General features: G+C 45.3%; 1 protein-coding gene across 4 annotated transcripts in view; it reads left to right on the top strand.

Moving 5' to 3' along the window:
* ETS1 (ETS proto-oncogene 1, transcription factor) overlaps positions 1-25982 on the top strand; it is a 166177-nt gene that overhangs the window by 103629 nt on the left and 36566 nt on the right. For all 4 annotated transcript variants that reach the window (XM_060180168.1, XM_016184975.2, XM_060180169.1 and 1 more), the window contains 2 exons: positions 23728-23847; positions 25335-25535. In XM_060180168.1, the coding sequence (XP_060036151.1) occupies positions 23728-23847; positions 25335-25535 (321 nt within the window). The remainder of the gene's footprint in view (positions 1-23727; positions 23848-25334; positions 25536-25982) is intronic.

The raw sequence follows: 25982 nt of genomic DNA, 5'->3' as shown, positions 1-25982 counted from the left end.
GTTCCTGATTTCCACAGCCTCCTGTTTTGTGGAGTTGGTCATAATGCTGCCCCTTGCTGTAAGGGTACCTGTCAAGGACAGAGTTTGGAGGGAAGATGATTGTGGGTTTGAATTCAGGCTTTCAGCTTTCTGTTTGTCCTTAAGCAGATTATTGAAATCATTAAATTAAAGTCTTGCTCTGCTGCTGCCTGAAGTAAAGATAATAAGGAATTTCCAGGACTGTTGTAAACCTTTGAGACAGTACCTGTATAACCCGGTGTGTTTTGTCATGGGGTCTCAGTAAATGCTAAGTTGCCATTCTCTCCCAGGCCACCCGATTCTGTACGAATGGTTCTGTACATTGCTGACAGTGCTGTTATTACTTCAGTGGTTGTTAAGACTGTGGTTACTGTTAACCTGGTTACAGAAAATTTTCCACTTGACACCCCCACAACCAAGTGGGGGCTGGTGTTGTCCCTGTGGCCAGTTAGCAGAGCTTTCTTCTTCTCATGTAGTCTTGCGTAGGTCACGTTACCAACTCTGAAAGTCGACTTTACAGGAGGATTTCTTGGAACTGTTGGCTACCAGTGTGCAGAATTACTTCAATAATTTATTTACTGAAAGAAGATAGATAGATAGATAGATAGATAGATAGATAGATAGATAGATATGCAGAGCCCAGGGCCCCAGGCCTGTGTTGATTGAGCGCTTCCTGCTGAGTCCCCCCAGCTGGTCTGCCACAGAGTTTTTTAAAAAATATTTATTTATTTATTCCCTTTTGTTGCCCTTGGTTTTTTTGTTGTTGTTGTAGTTATTATTGTTGTTATTATTGAAGTCATTGTTGTTAGATAGGACAGAGAGAAATGGAGAGAGGAGGGGAAGACAGGGAGGGGGGAGAGAAAGATAGACACCTGCAGACCTGCTTCACAGCCTGTGAAGCGACCCCCCTGCAGGTGGGGAGCAGAGGTGGAGGGGGGTGCTTAACCTGCTGTGCTAAAGCCCAGCCCAACCGACTCCCCACAGAGATATTTTAATTGCTGAAGTCCCTTTCTGCCCTGGAACCCTTTCCTTTCTGGGAGTGACCTGGGTAGGTGAGGTCAGACCAGGCCAGCCCAGGGGTACAGCTTGCATTCTCCTCAATGTCACTTCCCGAGCTGGGCTGGGCTCTCCTCCACACATACTGTTGTGAAGGTCCAGATCAATGCATCTATTTCCCGGCCTCCTGAAGATAGTAACCCAGGCACTGAAAAATCCCCCTGTCCTGTAGGAGAAGCATCAATTGCGTGGTAGACCTTGGCAGCCTCTCCCCAAAGTGCTTTGCACCCGGAGGCATCGGTAGGAGCCACACGTCTCTGGATGGTGCCAACTGCCAATTGCACTGGGTGATTTACAGCCTGAATTTGGCTCCTGAAAAAAAGGGATCCTGTGTCTTTAAACAGCTGTGCGCCAGTGTGTGTAAATGTGCTTGCTAATCCAGTGACTAATTCAGTATATTATAAAGCAGTGAGGAGGTGGAGGGGCCAGCTGCCAAGGCAGGGCTGTATCCCAACTGGAGTTGTGTGTGAGGCTCAGAGAATTATTTTGTGAATTCTGCCACACCACCCATCTCTGGAATGAACTGGGAACTTGATGTGTGTGTTTCCCTGCCTCAGGAGTCTGCACTTGCCTCCTTGCAGTTTTTGTCTTGCCCACTGCCTGCTCCCTCTCCCTTCTACTCCCCAACTAGCCCCCCCCCCCCAATGCCTTTGGGTCAGTTTATTTACTCATCTGAGGGTGGAGCCTTACTCAATCTGAGTCAGGACTGGAGAGCCAATCAGAGCTGCTTCGGGGCATTCCAGGGTACAAAACTCATGATGCCTCCTGGAAAAGAATTTTCCAAAAAGATCCCTCTGGTCACAGTGCTGTGACTGCACCTTGGTTGGTTCCTGTCCAGTGAGCCTGGCTGGGTGTGCCTTGCTAAGACCTTGTCCTAACTGCCCTTCCTTTGTCTCACTCAGGGATGGGAGGAGAAGCATCCAGGAAGCGTCAAGGGGTCTGGGTACACAGAACTATGCAAGTATCCATGTTGCTAGAATGAGTGCTCAGGCAGCCTCTTTTTGGGGGGTTGGGGTGCATGTCTGTGGTTTAAGGATATCCTGCTTGTCCACTGGAGTCTGTGGCTCTCTCTCAGTCCGGAAGTTGAACGTCCCATGCACCTTGCCCAGCCTCTCTGGAAGCACGCTTCCATTGAGCCCAGCGCACAGGCAGCCTCACCAGTTTCCCTGTGTCATAGTTCTCCTCCTCTCCAGCTTTCCCTCACGCTAAGCCATCATCTGCCATTGCAGTTGTCCCCTGATACCTTGCCCTCCTCCAGCTGTTCCCCCATGTACTCAGAACATCCTGTGGGTTCTTTCCTCTCCCTGGGCTTCTGGCTCCTAGCAACCTCATTCAGCCTCCATTGCAAAAACTTCTGTCTTAGTCACCAGCCTTGCACATACCATGAGTTGTGTGTTGCTATGTGTGTGTTTATGTCCCACTAGCAGGGAAACTCCAGATGAAGGGGCCATGTCTCCCAGACACGCAGGTATTTATTCCCTTTACTCCATCTGTGACAGGTGACTCATGGGTTCTTTTTCTTTGACATTTTATTTATCTCGTTTTATTTTCTTTTTATTGCCACCAGGGTTATTGTTGGAGTGCAGTGTGTGCATGATGAATCCACTGCTCACTGTGGCCATTTTCTTTCCCTCCCCCTCCCCACTTTTACTTATTGGTAGAGACAGAGAGAAATTGAGGAGAAAGAGGGAGAGAAAGAGAGACACCTGTACACTGCTTCACAACTCATGAAGCCTACCCCCCCCCCCCACAGGGGCGGTCTGGGTGCTGGAACCCAGGTGCTTATGCATGGTAATGTAAGTGCTCTACTGGGCATGCCACCACCCAAGTACCCTTGACATTTTATTTTAAAAGTTGGACTATAATTCGCACAGTATAGCATCTTACAGTTTTTCAAAGGTGTTTTCTAGTACATGCACAGAATTGTGCCACTATTACCTGTAATTCCAGAACATTTGCACACATACACACCACCACCCCAACCCCATACCTATGAGCAGTGGGGATTGCTGTTTGAATAAAGGAATGCATTTAAGACTAGCCAGCAGGGGAATGGGGGCCAGTTCCCTGGTGCTCTGAGCATATGGGGTTGGGGGTGGCACCTCTCTCTAAGGACCTCTGCATCCCCAGCTTCCTCCAGCTGGCTTCACTTGGTGAGGCTGCACTAAGGAGTGAGCTAGTGCCCGTCTGGGCAGAGCTAATGAGCGCTTTCACCAGCTGCCTGCAGACAGCTCAGGCCGGAGCTTGGGCTGTGGTGGCTGCAATTTCCTAATGGCTTCCTGATGCTGCATAGCCATTTATTAGCAGGCGGATGAGGGTTGTGCATCCCGGCTCCCCCTTTTCCCACCTGACACAGGCAGATGGAGAGTGGCTTCTGCACCCTCCCCCTTCCCATTGATCCCTGTTGGCCTGCTCTCCACCCATTGGCCTGCCACTAACCCATTGATCTGAAGGCTGGGTCTGCTTGGCGACTTCTCAGCCTCTTGGGTTTGCCACCGGCAGAGGCAGCTTGAGCTGTCTGCTCTGGGCTGGCATGGGCGAGACTCTGGGGCAGCGGTGGGATTGTCAGGAAGCCTGAGTCTGTGTGATTGAGGCCATTAGAAGAGGCCTGTTCTGAAGGGGGAAGAGAGAGAGAGTGGAAAAGGGAGAAGGAGAGGTAGAGGGAGAGGGAGAGGGAGAGGGAGAGGGAGAGGGAGAGGTGTCTGTGGAGGCTAGAAGATAGCACAGCTACTAGCTGGGTCTTTCCTGGAACCCTCAGCTCCCTGCACTCTAAACATATTCGTCTCTAGAATGGCGACTGCTTGCAGAGCTCCAGGCTGTGTGGCCTTTCCAAGTTGGTTAGACACATCATCAGTTATATGCATCAAGTTCAACTCACAGGCTGTGCCTCTGTTTTTCTGTTCTGACTTGTCAGTGGTGGCATTTGTTGTGTATCTCCACCATCTCACCATGTCTCTGTACCTTTCTGGAATGTGAGCAGGTTGGAGTGGTAGTGATATAGACCCTTTAACTGACATCCAGTGTGATCTTCCCCCCACCCTCTTTTTTTTTTGGTTAGAGGTATTTTTTTTTATTGATTTAATAATGATCTGCAAGTCCATTGAATAAGAGGGGTACAGTTTCACACATTTCCCACCACCAGAGTTCCACATCCCATCCCCTCCAGTGGAAGCCTTCCTATACTTTATCTCTCTGGAAATATGTACCCATGATCATTATAGGGTGCATAAAGTGGAAGGTCTGGCTCCCCCACCCCACTTTTTTTTTTTTTAACCAGAGCTCAGCTCTGGCTTATGGTGGTGCTGGGAACTGAACCTGATACTTTCAGTGCCTCAGGCATTTTATATAAATAACCATTGTGCTGTCTTCTCAGTCCTTTTTTTTTTTTTTACCAGAGCACTGCTCAGATCTGGGGGATTAAACCTGGGACTTTGAAGCCTCAAACCTGCATAACCATTCTACCCTGCTCTCTCAGTCCTTTGTTACCCCCTTCCCCCAAGTGCTCTTACTTTCTTCCCTTCCTCCCTCCCTTCCTGCTTTCCTTCCTTGGATATGGACTAAAAGAAATTGTGAAGAGAGGGGAAGCTAGAGAGAAAGACACCTGCAGCACTGCTTCACTGCTGTGTAGCTTCTCTCCTTGCAGATAGACACTGAGGACTTGAACCTGGGTCCTTCATTGCTTATAGTAATGTGTGCACTCTACCGGCTACACTATCACCTGGCCCCTTCAGTGCTCTTTAGTGAAAGATGTCAGTGACTCACCAGAATTAACCCTTGCCCCTCTTTTGGGGTCTACAGGGGATGACCACACCATTGAAGTGGAGCATTGATGACTGTGGGCTTTGTGTAGTCCCTGAAGTTCAGTGGGAATCACTGTTGAAATATTTCCCATAGTTTGCTACTCATAAAATTCCCAAGTCATGTTTAGAACATCTCTGGATGGCTTATTTCTCTGTGGTGTGATCCTAAGAAATTGCAGGCAGGGTTATGTTTGTCCTCAGTGATGAACCAAGACTTGAGGGCAGAGAGAATCTGAGGGAGATGGTCTCAGCAGTGGTGCCTCTGTGTACAAGGGTGGGGTGGGGGGAGCACTGGACATTGGGAGTTCAGAGATCTATCAAGAACATTAGCAACCACATGACCCTGGGCGTATCGATCTCCCCTCTCTGGGCTTCATTCTCCCCAGCAGTAGAAAAATGAGCTGGAACAGGATGATGTCTAGGGCTCCTGTCTCTCCAGCTCTGTTGTTTTGGGAGCTGTGAGGGACCCCCCTGACCAGTGAGTGATGCTGTCTCCTGCTCCCCCAGCTGCTAGCTGGCCATTCATCTTATAATTACCTCACAGAGTTGCCAGGAAGGCGCACCTCCCACCCAGGAGCCGTTAACATTTTATAGCAAATTCTGTAAATTCCTCTTTCCTGCTTTTTTGACCTTGGGATAAGGTTTTGTGCAATGTATAGTTCCAGTGAGGACAGAATGGGGGAACAGAACCAAGGAGAAGTAGGATACAGGAGCAGAGTGTAAGCATCATGGTCCTTGTCCAAAGCCATTGTCCAAAAGGCCCGAACCTGAAAGAGATCTAGAGGCTGGCGTTATAGAGGAGGTAGGTCCAAACAGACCACAGTTTGGCCTCAATGGGGTGAGAAGTGAAACTAATGGTTTGGGGAGTGTCCCTACAATCCCTTTGAAGCTTATCTCTCAGGAAACTTGAGCTGGGCCACAGGAATTATTACCTACACCCCTTCCAAGCACCAGGATTTCTGCCTCCTCATTAGGGATGGGTGTTTGGATTGAATTGAGTGGGGCCTTTATTTCACAATGGTTGAATGTCCAAAGCCCGATACTGTCCACTCCAGATGTTCTGTGTTAGGGTGCTGTGTCTGTCTGGGGCATTTAGCTGGCGTGCAAGCATTGGTGAAGTCTGGGGTGTGGCTGTCGCCTGTGTTCACCCAACACTTGATGGGTGAAAATTCTTGCCTCTTCTCGGATGTCAGCCTCATTTCAGGGTGAGACTGCCTTTGCCCCACTCCCACCATGTGGCTTCCACGTGGTGTTGTGGGATTACACTGGGACCATTCAGCAGGGTCCCTGGGACAAGATGGGAAGTCAGCCTTTTGTGAGAAGGAGCAAGCTTGAATGAAAGATTGGGATGGGGTGTGTGTGTGTACTCACTTTGATCAACACAGTTAGGTGGTCAGATGTGGCCTCCAAGGCTCAGATGCTACTCAGTCTAGCACAAAGGCTGTGTTGGGAGTACTTGCCAGCTTTGTTTTGTTATCTTAGTGATCTTGTTATTCAAGTCTGCTAGCCCACCCCACATTCTGAACCCAGATCACCTAGCATTTGTGAAGTCAATGAAGAGTGTGGGGATGGAGAAGACATACCCTGCAAGTTGACCTGTTTTGTGTTCAAGCGTTTAAATGAGAGAACATGGGGGCCAGGTGGTGGCACACCCAGTTAAGCACACATAGTATGAAGTGCAGGGACCCACATATGGATCCCGGTTTGAGCCCCCATCTCCCGCCTACAGGTCTACAGGTATCTGTCTTTCTCCCTCTCTATCTCCCCTCTACTCTTAATTCCTTTCTATCCTATCTAATAAAATGGAAAGAATGGCTGACAGGAGCAGTGAATTTGTAGAGTCAGTGATAACCCTGGAGGCAAAAATAAGTAAATACATAAATTCTTTAAGTAAATGAGAAAACATTCAAGTGCTTGCCTCTGGTTCCTTCCATATATGGTGCCCGTGACCTGGGAAATTCCCCAGGACACACCCTTGGCTGTGTCAAGGAAAGGGAAGGGAGCCATCTGCTTCAGGCTGCTCTCTACCTGCCTGAGTGCTGGCTTTCCAGGAGTGAGGAGGGAAGTTGGGTGGAACTTACAGGCATGAGTGGGAATGGCTGTGGTAGCTGGAGTGACTCCACGGGAACTCTGTATTAAGCCTTGAGTTGCTTGCCTTTGGGTGATTCCAGCTTTCACTTAGGACTCTCAAGGCAGTACAGTTGATTGGACTGGATCCAGGGGATGTGCTGCCTGTTCATGCCAAGCACTGCCAGTGGAAAGTCACAGTGTAGGCACAGGGCAGGGACTGCCTGCAGGCCTGGCTACTGTGTCCCCAAGCCTTCTGCTGGATCCAGGCTCTGCTAAATTTCCATTTGGTGTCTGTCCCAGAGTAGGCGAGCACTGCTGGCCCTCTCTAGTAAGCCACCAGGAGTATTAAAAATGTAAGTAACAAGTAGCTAGTGGGGAGGGCTTGGAACTGATTCTCTCTCCAAAGTCATGTTAAGAGCAAAACAATGTGATTTCTAGATGATAGAGAAACTACTCTGAGGGGCTGAGATAAAGGGGAGACAGAGACCCTCAGGGAGACATGAAGCACATATGCCTGTGAATTTCAGCTCCAGTCTTCTTTAAGCTAGATTCAAAAGGGGGGTGGAGGGGGAGAGAGAGGAAGAAGGAGGAGGAGGAAGAAAGAATGTGTGTGTGCGTGTGCATGTGTGTGTAAGTGTGTGTAAGCCTTGCTGTGGAAAGGTTCTTCCATGCTGCCCCTAAACACATGTAATGAACACACCTGCCAGAAGGATCCAGTGAGTGTTTCAAGAACCACAGAGCTGCCCTTCACCTGAGATTGGCTGCTCTGGGCCAGGCAGCAGCTCCATTTCTGACCAGCAGCAGGTCACACTTTTTTAAAAAAAATTTTTTTTTTAAATATTTTATTTTATTTATTTATTTATTCCCTTTTGTTGCCCTTGTTGTTTTATTGTTGTAGTTATTATTGTTGTTGTCATCGTTGTTGGATAGGACAGAGAGAAACGGAGAGAGGAGGGGAAGACAGAGAGGAGGAGAGAAAGACAGACACCTGCAGACCTGCTTCACTGCCTGTGAAGCGACTCCCCTGCAGGTGGGGAGCCGGGGTTCGAACCGGGATCCTTATGCCGGTCCTTGTAGGTCACACTTCTGATTCTCCCCACAGCCGTGTTGCAGGAGCAGACAGGCATACTTCTCTCATGGCTAAACAGGTCCTTTAGGCTGAGAAGAAACTAAGCTCTCAGGCTAGTTTTTGATCAGGCAGCTTTCTGGGTGACCTCATCTTCCTCCCTGCTTGGGTCCAGTTGGAGCTGTGCACACAGGGCAGACTTCCAGTTCCTCCTGTCTGGGACTCTGCAGTGGCAGATATAAATAGACCAAGACTGTCTGTTGCCATTGTTCTCTAACTACCCATTGTTTCTGGAAGCAGAGTGGCTGTAACTTGCTGGCTGCTCTCTCTCACTTGGACTCTCTTCTCTTGCCCCCTCCCTTCCCTCTCTGTCTCTCTGTCTCAGTCTTTCTCTCATTGTGCAGAGATCTCAGTTCATCCATCTCTGTCGACCCCTTTGCACTCATCTGCACCATAGTGAGACACTAAAGGCAAGAACTAGCTCTCAAAAATACAGATCACCTGACCACTGTTGCCTACAGTTTTGAAGCTTGTGATACATCCCTGCCTTTTTGTGATACATTTGTGGTCAAGACAGGGATCTGTTGGTCCAGTGATAGTAAAGTCAGAGGATTTGTAACTGCCCGAGCAGCTATCTCCAAAGGGTCTTGATTAATGTGGCAGTGTCGGGATGGCGCATGGCCTCCTTGGTGTTAGGTTATGGGGCCCTGTGCTTGGTCCCTGCCTTCTCATCATTGTTTTCATGGGTTCAGAGTAGGGGAAAGACACAGAACGCATACTTGACCTGTTAGAGGTGGTGCAAAACCACTGAAAGGAGAGCAGATCTGTGATACAAAGAAAGATCTGTACACGTGGAAACATGGATCCAAACAAACAGGGCAAGGTTTAATACGGATCAATGTGAAGCTCTCCGTGGAGGTTAATCAGGTTCTGTCAACAATGCAGAACCAGATTAGTAGTAGCTCCTACGGAAAAGGCATGACTGTGTGCTGAGTGTTTCTGGTAGTGTGGTGATTAGGAACTCAGGGTTCAGGTTGGGTGGTGGCACCACACCCAGAAGAGTGCACATGTTACGGTGTGCAAGGACTTGGGTTCAAGCCACCAGTCCCTACCTGCAGGATGGTAACACTTCACAAGTAATGAAGCAGTGCTACAGATGTCTCTCTCTCTCTATCTCTTCCCTCTCAATTTCTGTTTATATCTAAAAATAAATAAGTAAATAATAATAATTAAAAAAAAAAGTAAGTCAGGGCTTGTCCCCACAACAGTGGCATCGAGTCAGGTGATTGTCTGGGTGCCCTCATTTTAGGAACTGGGTAATCCAGGAATGTTGCTGGGGGCTGGGGGATACCCCAGACCAGCCTGCCATCCTGAATGGTTGCTGGAGCCAAGGAATTTAAAAACCTGGATGGAAGTGATAACAGAGAATGAGTCGAGCAGTTGGAAAGCTGGTAGGTGGTGAAAAGATTCAGCTCACAGGCACTCCCAAGAGGGCAGGTTTCAACTCAGTGCATCTGATCACTTGAAAATCACTGTGGCTGCCCATAGGCGAAATCAAATGGCAGAAAAAGGAGGGAGACATTGCTCTAAGGAACCTCCTTGAACCTTACTGGGGAAATACGGTATCTGTGCCCACGCTTGATGGTCTTGCACGCTGGCTGGTGGTCCTGTGTGGTTCTGGAGGTGGGGGCAATGGTTCTGCTTATTGTTTGAGATTACATGTCCTCGTTCTGAGAAAATGGACATGTCTGCCCTTCTTTTCCATTATGTTTCCCCTGGTTGGAAAGCAGACAGTTGCCCTGTGTGAATGTGCAGGGGTGTGCTTTTCCCTCCTCCACCCCCTTGGTCCAGATTTATTTATTAAAAGAAAAACACATCTGCATAAAAAAGCAGGAAGAACACAGGAAGAATGTCCACTTTGTTTTTCTTTCTGGAGCACCAAGGCATGTGGGGGTCTCAGCTTCCTCGGAGGGGTTTTTGAAGACTGCCTTTCATCTCAAACAAGGCTATTTTTTTTCCCATTGGGAAATAAAAAAGATTCTTCTTCTTTTTTTGTTTCATATGTATTTATATGGTATGTAAATAAATAAGAAAGTCGAGTGAATTTCCTTTCTCAATTTGGGGTGGTGAGGGCAGGGTGGGGGGGGAAATGCAACTTTCTGAAGATCATTAATTAGGGGGAAGCTGCTGTTTCTTCCCAGCCTGCTTTCACTCTGCTGTCTGTCCTGGCATTCTGCTTTAAAAATTTCCAGTGTTCACTTCCTCTCCTTTCTTTCTCTCTGTTCCCCTCTGTGCCCTCTCCCTCCTTCTGTCCTCACCACCAGCTCATACTTCTTTCTCTCCTAGCTCCTCCTGTCCACGCCTTCTAAGGACAGGGCCCCACGCCCCCTTAATCCTTCTTCCCTCCTTTCTCTCAAGTCCCTCTTATTTCTGCCTCTCCCACAGCTCACTTTCAGCCACCAAAGCCCTTGCTGGAAGAGGCCTGTCTCTGTGTTTGTTTCCTGCGTGGGAGGGAGAGACAGGCCTTGAGAAAACAGTTCAAAAGTGCAGAAAAACTTTACCTCGTCCAGCCTAAATAGACAGACTCCACTCCATTTATTTGCCCAGGTTTTCATGGAGAACACGTCTCATCTCCCACCTTGACCAGCCTCACCTTCCCTGGGATCCTCAGGACCACCACCCCCAACCCCTCCTTGTTTCGCCCCCCCCCCCCCCAGGCCCCAAGACCAAGTGCCAAATGGACCCTGAGCTCAGTGCTTAACCGAGATCACTGGACTCTGCATTGCAGCTGCTGTCTGCAGGGTTACAGAAACAGGAGCTCTTCCCTTCTCCATAAAGAACACTCCCTATGATGAAAATGATGGAGAAGAGGCAAAGACATGTCCCTGTGTCACAGCAAGCTGCCTCCTTCACATTTAACTCTGCTAATAGCACCTGGCTTGAGTGTCTGAAGACTTCGATGTGAGTCGTGGTTTCATCACTGGACCAGCTTGATTGTGTTGGCTAAAGCCATTAAAGTAACCTCTGTCCATCTCTACTGCCTCACCCCTAGGGTGGAGGCAAGATGAAAACTTGGTGTGTTCAGGATCATACTACAATATGGCAGAAAACATTCTTCTAGAATGAAGTAAAATATAAAGGTCTGTTCAGATGGCAGTGCTGACAGTTGTAGGTGGGATCAAGTGACATTCAAATAACTTGGGTGATTTAATTCACCAGCATCTCTAGGAACTCAGAGGCTGAGGCATAGTTGTTTATAGACTAGAAATATTGGAAGAGTCAGATATTCTCATAAAGGGTTATCCCAGGTTATGTTGGTACTAAGTCCCCAAGACTCCTCTGAGTATTTGAGTTGAAGGTAGGACAGAAGTGTAAGAAGTGGGAAGAGTCCATTTCACGCTTTCCTCCCAAGTAGTGAGGAGACTATGGAGCTGTGAGTTTAGTGACAAAGAAATGCCACTATTCTGGGACATTTGGGACCTGTAGGATGCATGGTGGGTGTCGAGTGTGATCATCTGTGTGGGAAATGATTTGACACATGTGAGATGCTCTGTAAGTGGTTCTGAGTGATCATTTAAAAACTTCTGATTATTCCTCTAAAATATTTTATGTGTTTATTCATATATTGGCTAGAGGCAGAGAGAAAGCTAGATGAAAGGGGGAGGGAGAGAGGGAGAGAGAAAGAGAAACACCTGCAGCACCGCTTCACCATTTGTGAAGCTCCCCCCATGCAGGTGGGGACTAGGGACATGAATCCTGGTCCTTGCGCATGGTATTGTGTGCGCTCAGCCAAGTGCACCACCACCTGTCCCCCGATTATTCTGTAAAGTATTGCTCTGTTGAGGTGGGTCTGGCTTCGGGAATCCTGATCTTAATCATGAAAACATCCTTGAAAATCAGGGTGACATTTATTTAGACAGACACATGGATGACACAGGTCAATGCCAGTTTATGTCTGGGGACATTCCAAACATAGAAAAGAGTTTTGTACACAGAATGACAGTTGTGTTTTGTGACATAGTGACTTTTAAGATGGGGTATCTTTTAGAACATCTTTAAAACTAAACGGCTTGGACTGGGAAAATAGCTCACCTGGATAGTATGCCAGCTGTGCCCTGCATGCTAACTAGGCTTGTTTTTGACCCCCACTGCACTGGGGGAGGGGCTTTGGTGGTGTGGCATCTTTCCTTCTCTGTCTTTTTCTGTTCCTGTCTCTATCTGAAAACGTGTATCTGATAAAATGATGATGATGATAGTAATGATCATTACAATCAAAAGGGGACTAGTAACTGTGAGGTGTGTTGCATTAAAAGCATTTTTTTGAGGATCATTGTTCCAGAAAGATTTTTCTCCTAAGCAGAGTGGTAGTTGCATGATAGATAAGAACTTGTGTATCTTTTGTGAAATCAGAGAAACAGATTCAGGGATGTTGATCTCCACTTGAATCTCGGAATTTGATTTTCACATTCAGTTTGCTCAGGTGTAGATGGGGGGTGCGGGGGGGGGGTTTGCCAGACACCTTTCCCTGCCTGTCTCAACAGACACTGGCAAATAAACTATATATTGTCTTAGTCTTTGTATATTTTCAAGTCACCAATAATTCATCAAGTACCTACTATGTATTAGACGTTGGCCTTTTCAGATACAAGTAGTAGAATATCCCAGTGGCAGAGGGAAGGACCTGAGAACCTTCTATCTCTGAGCCTTTAAGGGCCTGTCTAACTTTGCTTGCCAGGGGAGGGGGGTAAGAGAAAACACACACATATGTGTCCTTCCAGCGTTCATTCAGATATTTCCTCTCTCAGGCCATTTGCCCAGTGCTTCGGGTGGGAGGTTTGAACTGTTCTGAGGAAAGAACAAGAAAATGTAGCTGCAGGACACAGGGGGCAGTTCTGCTTTCTGGCTGGGATCCTGGAACGGAAGAGCCTCTCTGGGTTTCCCTCCACACCTGGAATTGATTTAGGTTTCTGCTCTGCCTTCGAAACATTTGCCGAGGTGGAGGATTGGGTGGGGGTAGGGGGTTAGGAAAGAAATAAATCCAGTGATTAAAAATAGCTTTTGCATGTCAGGTGCCTGAACGAATTTGGGAACATGCCTGCAATCCCTTTTGTCTGGCAGGTTTGCACTGCGGCGCTGCCGAATTACAACTGCTTTCATTTGTTTTTCCTGCTCCCCTACCATGTAATGGTCAAGGGCTCATTGGAACCATGTGTGAGCCTGGTGAGTCACCAAGTCTTCAGGACTTCAGTGGTAATAATGTGTTAAAACTCCTTTGGGGGGATGGGGCAGGGGGCGGATGAAGAGAAGAAGGCAGAGGACTGAAGTCACTTCCTACAGATGTTCTGTGTGCTCAGCCCTCTTCTCTGAGGGCTGCTTTCCCAGGCTTGGAGGTGGCAGCCCAGGCCAGCTCTTATGGGCCGTTTTGCTGCACACTTTCCCCCTCAAGACCATCTCTTTTGTCTTGCGGCAGCTTCCCTCTGAGAAAAGGCAGCCACCTTGGAGTTGTCACGTTGTACCCAAGCAGTGTGCATTCCCATAGTGGCCTGGTGCATTGGCAGCAGACACGAGATGCTGTAACTGGAGACTAGCTCGCATTTTTGGTCAGTCAGGTCATTGCAGGGTGAATTGGGGATTTTTAGTGCAGCTCCTTTCTTCTTCCTTTGGAGTAGTTTTTATTGGCTGGTGACTTCCAGGGGGCTACCTTAACGGAAGAGCAGAAGTCCAAGTGTAGGTTTCCTTGGCTGATGGGAACTTGTTTCAGGGCTCCTGTTGTCTCATTATTGGGGAGGGGAGGAAGAAGCAGTGACAGACTACTTATTTGGGATGGATCACCCAGGAAGACAGAAGTTTTGTTTGTACCAGTATTATCTCTGGAGCTCCATGCTTGCATGACTCCATAGCTTCTGGTGCTCATTTCTTTTCTTCTTCTTTTAGATAGATAGCAAGAGACAAAGAGAGGAGGAGAGCTACCGCAGCACCACTTTACTGCTTATGAAGCCACCAGGTGCTCCTATGTGGTGGCCAGGGGATCAAATCTCAGTCCTCACATACTAACATGTGCACAATCTACTGGATGAACCTCCTCCCAGCCCACAGTCATGTTTTGCTTAGTCCCATCTAGAGCCCTGCTTATCTTTCATTGGTCACATCATCAGGCTTATGAAAGTAGAGAAAAAGGGGGCCCACTTATTCTTCATCTCTGCAATAGCCTCAGCTGGAAGCTCTGCAGATTCTGAAACTCCCTGAGTCCTGGTCCTGATTCTAGGGGGTTGGAATCAGGAGTGTAGTGGAAGAAGACCATTCAGGCCCTTCAGCTCTAGTTCTGATGTAACTGTCCATGAGTGGGCGGGGGTGGTGGTGGTGGTGGTGGTGGTGGTGGTGGTGGTGAAGAGACTGTATCTTAGACTCCCTTTCATAGTTCTTTAAGAGATGAGCATTTTCCATAGGCGAATCCTCCCAGGAACCCCAGGGATAATCAACTCTGGAGTCAGAGTTCCAAGTCACTCTGACCACAGCCATTTGTTCTCCATGTAGGTTGGGAGCAGAGACCTTCTCTCTCTCCTGTACTAGTTCTTGTTCGCAGCAGTTGGGCAACAGCTATTGGGGAACTTGCCAGAGTGCCAAGGTTTCCTTAGCACACCCAGGTTACTGTTGTAAGTTGGTGAAGACATAGTGTAAAAGGTTTATTTGTTGCAACCTTCTGCTTATCAAAGGAAGAGTCGGAGGCACTTGCTTTGTCCTGATTTGTAGTCATGTGTCCCTGATCTAGCATCAGCACTCTCCAGATTGCCATAGTGTTCTGTTCAGGTTCCATGGTTCAAGTGGGGCTAGAAAAGCCATACAGACCTAGATTTAAGCACTGTGGAATGTAATCTGAAGCTTTATTTTCTTTTTCCTTATCCATCTCCTGTAAGCTTGCAAACTATGATCCTCTATTATCTCAGAAATAGCCCTGTGTCAATAAAATATTTGTGGATGAAGCAACACATTGTCTGGGATTAGCTTTTCTGTTCTTTATAGTTTGTGTGCGGGGGGGGGGGGTTGCAGGGGAGGAGATGAAATAAAAACTGGTTTGCCGATCTCATTTCAGATTTCAGACGGGGTTCATCCTGCTCTGTCATTCCTTCTCTCTGCGTCTGTGCAGGTTTGCACATTGCTGTGATGAAAGCTTGCAAGCCTTGTAAGGGCTAAAGTTATCACCACCTGCCCATAGATCTCTTTGGAACTAGATTTATTAGTTGTTATTATTTCATTATTATTTATTCATTGTGTTTATTAAGTCACTTACGCTGTGATAATACCAGTGACCAAGCTGAGAGAAGAGCCCATGGGTCCTGATCAGCAAGCTACGTTAAGCCCAACACATGTCCAGCTTGGTCTTTTGTCTTTAGATCCTGTCTTTCCATGTGGGACAATGACTCTTTTTTTTTTTTCCTTTCCCTTATGAGCCAGAAGGTTTCTTCTTGGCTCCCTTTCACCTTAAGAGACTTATTTCAGTGAGCCTTTGTGTATCTAGTTGGCCTTATATTATGTATGCCATTGCCCATCAGGATGACTCAGGGGTGAACACAGACCGGAAAGGAAGCCAGGTTGTCATTTAACCTGTGTCCTTTGTATAGAGGGAAGGAAGCCTCACTACCCTTGGGAAAGATTTACAGTCAAGTCTTCAAATGCTTTTAATTTTATCTTTTTAAAAAATATTTTAATTTTTGTTATTGGATAGAGACAGAGAGGAATTGAGAGGGGAGCAGGAAATAGAAAGGGAAAGACACAGACAGACACCTGCAGACCTGCTTCACCCACAAGTGAAGTCCTCCTACAGATGGCGACCAGGGACTTGAACCTGAGTCCTTGCGCACTGTAATGTGAGCACTTAACCAATTGCACCACTGTCAGGCCCCCTGATTTTGCCCTTATAGCTATATGAATCTCTGGATTTCTTACTTACAGAGTGGTGTATGCTTATTTATTTATTTACTAGTACTACTACTATTATTTTTTTAAAAAACCTTGATCATTTCTTTTATTTACTTATTTATTATTGGATAAAGGCAGAGAGAAATTGAGAGAGAAGGTGGAGATAGAGACAGAGAGACATCTGTAGCCCTGCTTCACCACTTGTGAAGCTTTCCACCTGCAGATGGGGACCAGGGGCTTGAACCTGTATCCTTGTGCACTGTAATGTGTGTGCTTAACCAGGAGTGCCACTGCCCCCCCCCCCCCATTATTATTTTTTAGTCAGAGTGCCACTTGGCTCTGGTTTATAGTACTGGCAAGGATTGAATTTGGGAATCTCAGGGCCTCAGCCATGAAGGTTGTTTGCATAGCTATTATGTTATCTCCAGGGCACTTTAAGTTCTTAATTATTTTCCCCAGTGTATCTAATTTTTTTTTAATTTTTTAAAATAGTTTTAAAAATATTTATTTATTCCTTTTTGTTGCCCTTGTTTTATTGTTGTTGTTATTGATGTCATCATTGTTGGCTAGGACAGAGAGATAGTGGAGAGAGGAGGGGAAGACAGAGACGGGGAGAGAAAGATAGACACCTGCAGACCTGCTTCACCACTTGTGAAGCGACTTCCCTACAGGTGGGGAGCCGGGGACTCGAACCAGGATCCTTGCACCTGTCCTTGCGCTTTGTGCCACCCGCACTTAATTCGCTGTGCTTACCGCTCGATTCCTCAAAGGTTTTATTTTTTTCTCTCTCTCAGAATTGTAAAAATTCTAGTTGTCTTGAATTTTCAATCTATTCCTATAGCAACATTAGTGGAACAGGGAGTTGAAATACTGAGTCCAGCCCTAGCTGGATCTTGCCAGTCCTTTCTTTAAATCAAACTCATCTCTTGGTTTTTTGTTTTGTTTTTAAATTGATAAAAGAGGATCCTATAATACTTTCCCAGGCCCAGCAGAAATTTCACATTGTAAGGATACTGTACAATTGGATCCACAAGGGCCCTGGTAAGCTGTAGTTTTCTGATGTAAGGCATACAGATAGCACTTCATAGGTAATTGTGCTTTGGTAAATTGAGGGTTTGTGACAACCCTGTGTTAAATAAGCCTCTCAGCACATTTTCCCAACAGCAAGACTTCTCTTTCTATCTCTGTGTTACATTTCATAAGATACCTAGGTTGGCTCCCCCGCCTTCCCATGCAGCTATTGCATACTTAATAGCTTATAATGTCATGTAAACAGAACGTAACATACTGGGAATCCAAGCAATTCTTGTGACTCACTTTATTGCAGTGGTCTGGAACTAAACACACAGTATCTTTGGGCTGTGCCTGCATTATTATTCATTCCTGGTTTTTCTTGCATGCTGCTATTGATTAGGACAATACACACAAGGCAGTCTCCTAGAGTTTGTCCAGCCTAGTAATTGTACAAGACTAGAACATGCTCCTTGGGCTTCTGGTCTCTAGACATAGTCCTCATTGGCTAATCTTCAGATCCCAGATGCTCTGGTGTTTTCTGTCATTTATTTGAAGACAATGAGGGGAGAAACATCTCAAGTCAATAAGGTCATATGTTTTGAGGTTCTCTCTGAACAAAAGCTACTTCAGGCTTAGATTCCATGTAGCCTTGTTGATACAAGTCATTGCATTTTTTGAACAACTTAAAAGAATGGTATGAGAATCTCATGAAACATCTTTGAAGGGCTCTCGGATGTTGAACAGCTCTTAACTTGGGAGTTACACAGAAGTGAATTGAAACCCTTGTTTCACAATTCACTGAAAACATGCATAGGGTGGTATAAGCTTTTGTTCATGGGCAGGCCACAGTGAAAAATAAGCAGATGTTTCCCTGCATTCAAAATGCTACTGATCATTGTGTCTCTGCTTTTTACCCCGCCTCATTACTGTGCAATCTTGGTAAGACTTTTTGGGACTTTTACTTCACTCTGCACAATTTAAGATGGTTCTTAGCAAATATTAACTCAGATTTAGAGAGCTGAGGAGTAATCAGTGAACAATAAGAACGCTAACTTATTTGTACTATACTTATGTTTCCCCATTTCTACTACATTGTCTTTGGAGTCGATCCTGTCCTAACATGGTAAGTCTTCAGCTCTGAGGACAAATGTGGTGTTTAAGTTGAAGATCTTCTAGTTATTAACATGAAGGTAGTTCTGGTACCTACTCATAAAATACAACTGGCTTATTTTTACAGGGATATTGATTAATTTCTAGATGCTGTTTCCAGAATTAGAAATATTTGGCACCTAACACAGAAGTAAAATAATAAGACAAATTTGATAAGAATAGTGGATGTCTGCTTGGCCTAAAGCACATCAGATTCTCCACCTGCGTCATGATTTTATTATTGATGTGATAAACAGAACTGCTATAATCATAAACTATCAATATAGAGGGAATCTAGTTTATGAGTTTATTTAATTCATGGGCACCAGTTTAAAATTTTTTTTTTACATTGGTAGCTTCTCTGGACGTGGTTATTCATTGTCATTTAAATTCAATGACTGAGCTACTGAAAAAAAGAGGCCCGACTTACTCATTTTTAGAGGTTTGATTTTATTTTCAACCAGAAAGCCACACTGTATAGACAGAGATAAGACTCCCGACCACCTTGTCTGGAGTCCTTTGAGTCCATGCCCAATGGTGTGCCTCCCCTGAGCCCATCAGTGCCAGTCACAGGTGTGTGATGTGTCCTTCCTCCCCCACCTCCCAGCAGTTGATGGCATGTTGACCTGACTTAGGAAGTGGGCAAGCAGAAGTAACTCCATCGGTTTCCATTGGAGAGAGCAAGGGGCTTCTTGGAGTTATCGCCTCCATGACAGGAAGCAGAATCCTGCTAGGAGAGTTGTCAGCCCAGCAGTCTTGCCCGACCCCTTCTGCTGAGTGTGCAGAGTTCTAGGAAGCAGACCCTGAGAAGCCTCTTTCTCAGGCTTTCTGTCCTTCTTGGCCTTCTCATGACTCTGGCACCAGACTGCCCAAACGTTCTTGTTTAGAAGATGCCAGGGCCTCCTGGCCTGTCTCACCCTTCACTTCCAGTTCACAGCAGAACCCCTGCATGTGTGTTTGGCCCAGTCTGCATTTTCCACATCTGTTGTCCTGACCAATTTCCGCCATCAGTAAAGTCCTTTTCATCAAGCTATAAATCTAATGGAGGGAACAAACACACAAAACAAAACCCACACAGTTCAAGTTCATGAATTTATGTTGGATGGGAGTGAAGGGAAGAAAAGTTGATTCAGTTTGGGAAAACATTTAATTCACTCAGCCTCTGTGGATTGACTCCTGTGCTCACCCCTGTACTGGGTACTGGGATGCTGCAGGTGTCCTTCCTTTCTGAGCAGTGCTCTTTGGTTAAATTAAGTCTCTTTCTCTGTAGTAAAATTGACTTCTACTTTAATGGGAAGGCGCTTTGGGGCCTGCCACCTCAGCTGCTCATGAGTATGTAGTGTGTGTGTTTGTGGTGGTGGTGGTGGTGGTGGGGACAGCATTGCTGTCTTTTTTAGTGACTCATTGGATGGTTACTCCATTGTTTGAAGGACTGGATGTTATGTAATCAACATTTCATCCCCCCCTCCCCCAACAATCTGGGATTTTCCATCATTTTGTCAACCTTCCTGGAGGCATGTTGATTTTTCCACTGACTTTTTGGGGGCATATTCCAGGGCAGCGCAGACTCACCAATGCCTAGAACTTCAGGTCCCCTGCCAGTGGCAGAGCCTGGGGGAGCAGGCCAAGTGAATGCTCCAGCTCTCCACGGCTGGCTCTAGCAGCCTCATTCAGAGAAACCTGGAGGGGAAATGCAATGCTCTTTCCTTTTGTTCTGGCTGCCAGAGGCAATCTACTGGCTTCTTTTTAGAGGCCGTCACCTATTATCTTTGCCCTTATATGGGTATGTCTTTACCTTGAACATGGTCTGTAAGTACCTGAGGGATGGGGCATAGCAGAAATAAAAGATATCTTTGGGTCTAACAAACAGCCTATTCAGATTTTGATACCTCACTCTTCACCACCTACATGAATCAGGTTTTATAGATAATATGCCCAGGGAACACTTCAAGTTTATACATTTGTGTTATCTGCATTGCTACCTTCCTAGTCAAAGCCATCATTATCTATTGCTATAGTTAATTCAGTAACAATTTAACCAGTTACCCATCACAGTAATTTCATAAGCCATTCTTACAGAACTGCTGAGATGGTACTCTTTTCTGTGCCACTCCCACCACCACCACTAAAAAAAAATTGTGGTACAATACACATTATAGAAAAAGTGCCATCTGAAATCATTTTAAAGTGTACAGTTCTGTGGAATTAAAATGTATTCATAATTTAACTCTTTCATCTCCTAAAACTGAAACTCAGTCCTCATGCAGCAACAATTCCCTGTTCGTTCCCTCCCTCTAGGTCCTAGAAGCTACCATTGTGGTTTTTTGTTTGTTTGTTTGTTTGTTTGTTTTGTCTCTGACTTGGACTATTCTATTTCATATGATTTGACTTTTGTGATGATTTGACATAATGTGAAGTTTCTTCCATGTTGTAATGTATGTCAACACTTCCTTCCATAATTAAGACTGACTAACCTGTTGAATGCATAGCTACATTTTGCTAATTCATTCTTCTGCTGTCTATGAGTACTTGGGTTGCTTTCTCACTTTAGATACAGTGAACAATGTTACTGTGAACATGAGTATATAACTATCATTGTTTGAAACTTTACTTTGAACTATTTTGGGTTTATAAGAACCGTTAAAACTGAATGAAAAAACTAGACAGTCCTATTAAAAATGATCAACATGCTAGAACGGATATTTCTCCAAAGAATCTGCACAAATGACCAGTAAATATATAACATCATGCTGAACATCACTAGTTGTTAGAGAAATGCAAATAAAACTAAAGTGTGACACCATTTAATATCCATCAGGATGGCTACGATAGTAAATTTCTGAAAATGACAAGAGTTGGCCAGAAGGTATACTGTTGGTGGAACTGTAAAAGCATACAGCCACTGTGAAGCAAGTAATGTGACAACTCTTTGAAAAATTAAAAGTAGAATTGTTATAATATGGTCTTCTTAAAACAGAATGCAGCCATGCCATTCCCTTGTAGAAAACTGACTTTTTTTTTCTGTTTTACTTAGGATAAAATTGGACATTCTTTAATATATGCCTTGCTTAGCCCTTTAACTCAGTAGTCAGAGCCAACTATATTTATTATCAATATCAAAACAGGCTAAGACCCTCCCCTGTTAACACTTGTTTATACTGGCCTCTTTGTGTAGGACTGTGGCCCTCCGATTTTAGGTGTCATGGGGTCATTTGCATTTTGTGTTAAACATACAAATTTCTGAGCTTCACTCCCAGAGGCCCTGAGTTGGGCTAAATAGTTGCATTTCTCAGAATTTCTTTATATATTTGTGATTAATAAGTTACAGGATTGTAAGATTAAAATGTGTAGCTCCACACCACACCCCACCACCAGAGTTCTGTGTCCCCACTCACCCACCTCCCAAAGATCACCACCAGAGTTCTCATAAGTGTTAGAAATAGTTTGCTTGCTTCAGGTTGGTTCCCCCCCACACACACACACATACACACACTCACAAGTTCGTGTGTATCAGACCTTGAGATTTCACATGAGTGAAATAATCTGGTAGTTATTTCATCTCTTTACTTATTTTGTTAAACGTAATCACCTCCCTTTCTGTCTGTTACATCCCAAAGGACACAATATCAACTTTTTTTGACTGCAGAGTAGTATTCCAGGGAATGAATATATATATATCCCATAACTTCTTTAGCCCGTCATCTGTTGCTGGGCTTTTAGACTGCTTTCACTCTGGCTATTGTGAATAATGTTGTTATGAACATAGAGGTGCATATATCCCTTTGAATTTAGTGTTTGAGTGTGTGTTGGAAAAATGCCCAAGAGTGGCACCACTGGATCATAAGATAGTTCCATCTTACTTTAGAACTCTCCATACAGTCTTCCAAAAGGGCTGCACCAGTTTGCATTCCCACCAACAACTCCCAGAAGCCCCAAGTGGGACTAAATATTTGCATTTCCCACAATTTCAAGGCAGTGCTGATGATCTACCTTAGGGACCACACTTTTGAGAAGCACAGGTCTAATCTATTTTTCTTCTTTTTTTAGTCCTTTAAAAGTATTTCATGTGGGGGGGGGGAGGTGGTGCACCTGGCTGAGTGCACATGTTAACGTGTGCAAGGACCTGAGTTTGAGCCCCTGGTCCCCACCTGCAAGGGGAAAGCTTCACGAGTGGTGAAGCAGGGCTGCAGATGCCTCTCTATCTCTCCCTTCCATCTCAATTTCTGGCTGTTTCTATCCAATAAATAAATAAATAAAGATAATTTTTTAAAATTTAAATATTTCATTTATTTACTAAAGAAATACTGTGGGGGGGAGGAAGAAAGAACTAGAGCAGCACTCTAACATGTGGTAACAAGAATTAGACTGACGATCTCAAGCTTGCAAGTCCTGTCCTCTTAACACTGAGCCACCTTTTAAGACGCTGCATATCCATTAGATCTCTCATCTCCTGGTCTCCTAAGGAAAATCTTCTCTGGGTCCTTAGATGTGTAGGAATTCCTATGCCATGTTAACATCACACCTTTTGTTTCTCCTTTAAAACCCATATTGATGTTGCGCTTTTGCATTTTAACCATGTTAATTAAATTAAATCTACTTACTGGGGCCTTTGAAATAACTCATTTAAATAGTTTGCTGGTTTGCCATGTATACAACATGTATACAACTGGGCCTTGCCACACTGAAGGAAGGAAGCTTTGGTAGTGTGGTCTCTCTCTCTCTCCCTTCCTCCCCACCTCTACCTTCCCCCAAACAACATGAATTACTTAATTGGTTGAACAAAACTTATTTACTAGATTTCTTGCCACATTCTGATCTCTAATCTTGTGAAGGCAGGCATCATTTCTGCCTTGTTCACTTGTTTCTCTCGTTCCTTGCAAGTACCAATTGCTAACAACTATTTTCTCAGTGAAATGAGTATTGCTATTTTCTTCTCCCATGTCACCGAGCATAAACATTAGCATTGTAATACCATCAGTGAGTGTGAAGAGCATTGGGGACTATGGGTGAATTAGTAGTTCTGTGCTGGAAATACAGGCAGATTTGTTTGTCAAGGATGCAGGCCAGGTCAGGTAAGAGTCACCTGGTTTTTTAGGGGCTCAGAACACCACTTGCTATTCTTTTCTTCCTTCCTTCCTTCCTTCCTTTTTTTTGCCTCCAGGGTTATTGCTGGGGCTCAGTGCCTGCACCATGAATCCATTGCTCCTGGAGGCCATTTTTCCCCCTTTTGTTGCCCTTATTGTTGTAGCCTTGTTGTGGTTATTATTGTTGTTGATGATGTCATTTGTTGTTGGACAGGACAGAGAAATGGAGAGGGGGGGAAAGAAAGATAGACACCTGCAGGCCTGCTTCACCGCCTGTGAAGCGACTCCCCTGTAGGTGGGGAGCCAGGGGCTTGAACCGGAATCTTTATGCCGGTCCTTGTGCTTTGCGCCACTTGCGCTTAACCCACTGCACTACCATCCAACTCTGAGCTGCAATATTTATTAAACGTTCTTTCCAGGTCTACACGATAATGGTTTGGTGTTAGTTGATATTGTGTATTGATCTCCACAATAAGCCTTTTTTTTTTTTACACTGTAAGAAACATCTCCTATTTCCCTGTACTCATATGCATGTGCTTCCCCCCCCTTCTAGATATGGAATGTGCAGATGTCCCACTATTAACTCCAAGCAGCAAAGAAATGATGTCTCAAGCTTTGAAAGCCACTTTCAGTGGTTTCTCCAAAGAGCAACAACGGCTGGGAATCCCAAAAGGTATGTATGTTGTATAGTTGGAAAGAGAGAAGATGGGGTCAGAGCTTTAAGCAAATTGAGGGCCCCCCCACCTCTCCGAGTGAGATAGAGGACTTTAGTAACCACATGTTACAGCTGCCAGTTAATGCTGTTGCCCTTTAGAATGACCACAGACACACATGTTTATACTTCTGTGGCCCCAGGTTTGCTGGCTGCCATCCTGGCCTTAGTGCCGTGGTTCTCAAACTTGTTTGTGCAAACTGAGATTTTTTTTTTCAAAAACAATTCTGTATCCCAGGCCATATCCTAGATAGCATCACTATTATCATTATTCTTGAAGCTTCCTACATGATTCTAAAGCTACAGACCTGTTTGGATGGAAAGCAGTGTCTCAGAGACATTCTGGATGTCTCATTGGGTGTATTGAGTGAGCTCTGTTTCTTGGCGTCTACTACTGATTGCTCTTTTCTTTTCCATGTGCTTTGGCGAGCTGTGCTTTTTACTTGGGTGGGTGATCTCATCTGAAAAGGTTAATTTGGGAATGAAAAGAGAAGTAGAGTTATCCAGAAGGAGAATTGACTGGATAACATGTAAGCCTTCACCAAGGACCATCTACACAATGGAGAGCAGAAAGATCATCCTTCTGTGGAGGAAGGGTAACACTGAGCCAGACTAATTCTGTGACTGTGTCAGCACACCTTTTCCCATGTATACTGCTTGCCACAAACCTCAGCTGAGAGCAGTGTCCAATGATTCATGGGGCAGAATAAAGTGACAACCATTGATTTTCCCAGCATCTCATAAAGTCATCTGCTAGTTTGAAAGGTTAGTCCTGAGAGCAGGTGTGATGTGGTGACCACAGCTGCCAGAACCTCAGCTCTCTAAACAACTTTAAGTCTTTCCAACCACCCATGAAGATTATGCATAGTTTATTCTGCGAAGCTCCACAATGCAGGTTGTGTGTTGATATGTGTAGATTTTATAGGGGCCCTACTATAATCCAGGTACCTCAAAATGTTGTTATACTAATTACCATTCAAATGAAGGACTCACTACTACTAATTGCTGTGATTATTACTAACCATAATTAACTAAGATAAAAATAATTAAGATTTGTGGTCTCAAGCTTAAAAGAGATAAAAGCAGGGAGAAGCAGGTGCAGACTTCAGGGTAACACAAGATTGTGTTGTTATTGCTGATGAAGAAGTCAGTTGTTCCCTTGGCCTGGCCTTTATAAAAGTCTATAGGAAATAATACTGTGAGAGAGGAGATTCCTGAAATCTTTAAATGGAGGATAAGACATGCCCAGAGGTTCATTTTTGGTTGTTTGTAATGATTCCCTCCAGGCCAGGCAGGGAAAGTAGGAGTGCTAAATGTGGGTGATGGGTCCTTGGAGGCAGCCCTGGCATAGACAGACAGATTGTACCTCCTAATTCTGTGCACTGGAGAGGAGGCTCAGTACCTGGCCTGCCACCTCTTAACACCTCTTGATTTGCTCTCCTTCCCAGACCCCCGGCAATGGACAGAAACCCATGTTCGGGACTGGGTAATGTGGGCTGTGAATGAGTTCAGCCTGAAGGGCGTGGACTTCCAGAAGTTCTGCATGAATGGAGCAGCCCTCTGTGCACTAGGAAAAGATTGCTTTCTGGAGCTGGCCCCAGACTTCGTTGGGGACATCTTATGGGAACATCTCGAGATCCTGCAGAAAGGTGACTATGGGAGCCAGGGTGAGATGGGAGAGCTGGGAGAGGAGGTGGGAGGACAGACCTCCAGGTTGGATGCTGCCATCACTACCCATGGATGTCATGGGTAAGGAGGAGTTGCCCATACCAGGCCTGACCCAACCCAGAGCAGGTCTTATAAATAATGGCGGTTTCTTTGCCTTCCATGTCTTCGAGGTTCAGATGTTAATCTTTTGCAAGATCAAACCCTTGAAGCTTCAGGGTATGCCAAATTCTGATCCCAGTCCTTATCTCAGATGCCTGCACTACTAGAGTAAGCAGTGTCTATAGTTATCTCATATATATGACTTTTTTCCCCCCTGGCAATTGTAATGTTTTACTTCTTCATTCATCAGAGTGTGATACATATTCACTTCCACGGGAAGAAGGCTTTGCCTCTCCTAGCTTATTCCTGAGATCAGCTGGCCTGAAATT

The sequence above is a fragment of the Erinaceus europaeus genome, chromosome 20, assembly GCF_950295315.1.
Source record: "Erinaceus europaeus chromosome 20, mEriEur2.1, whole genome shotgun sequence".
Classification (NCBI taxonomy): domain Eukaryota; kingdom Metazoa; phylum Chordata; class Mammalia; order Eulipotyphla; family Erinaceidae; genus Erinaceus; species Erinaceus europaeus.
Note: the sequence above shows the minus strand (reverse complement) of the source record. Positions and strands in the feature narration are given on the sequence as shown.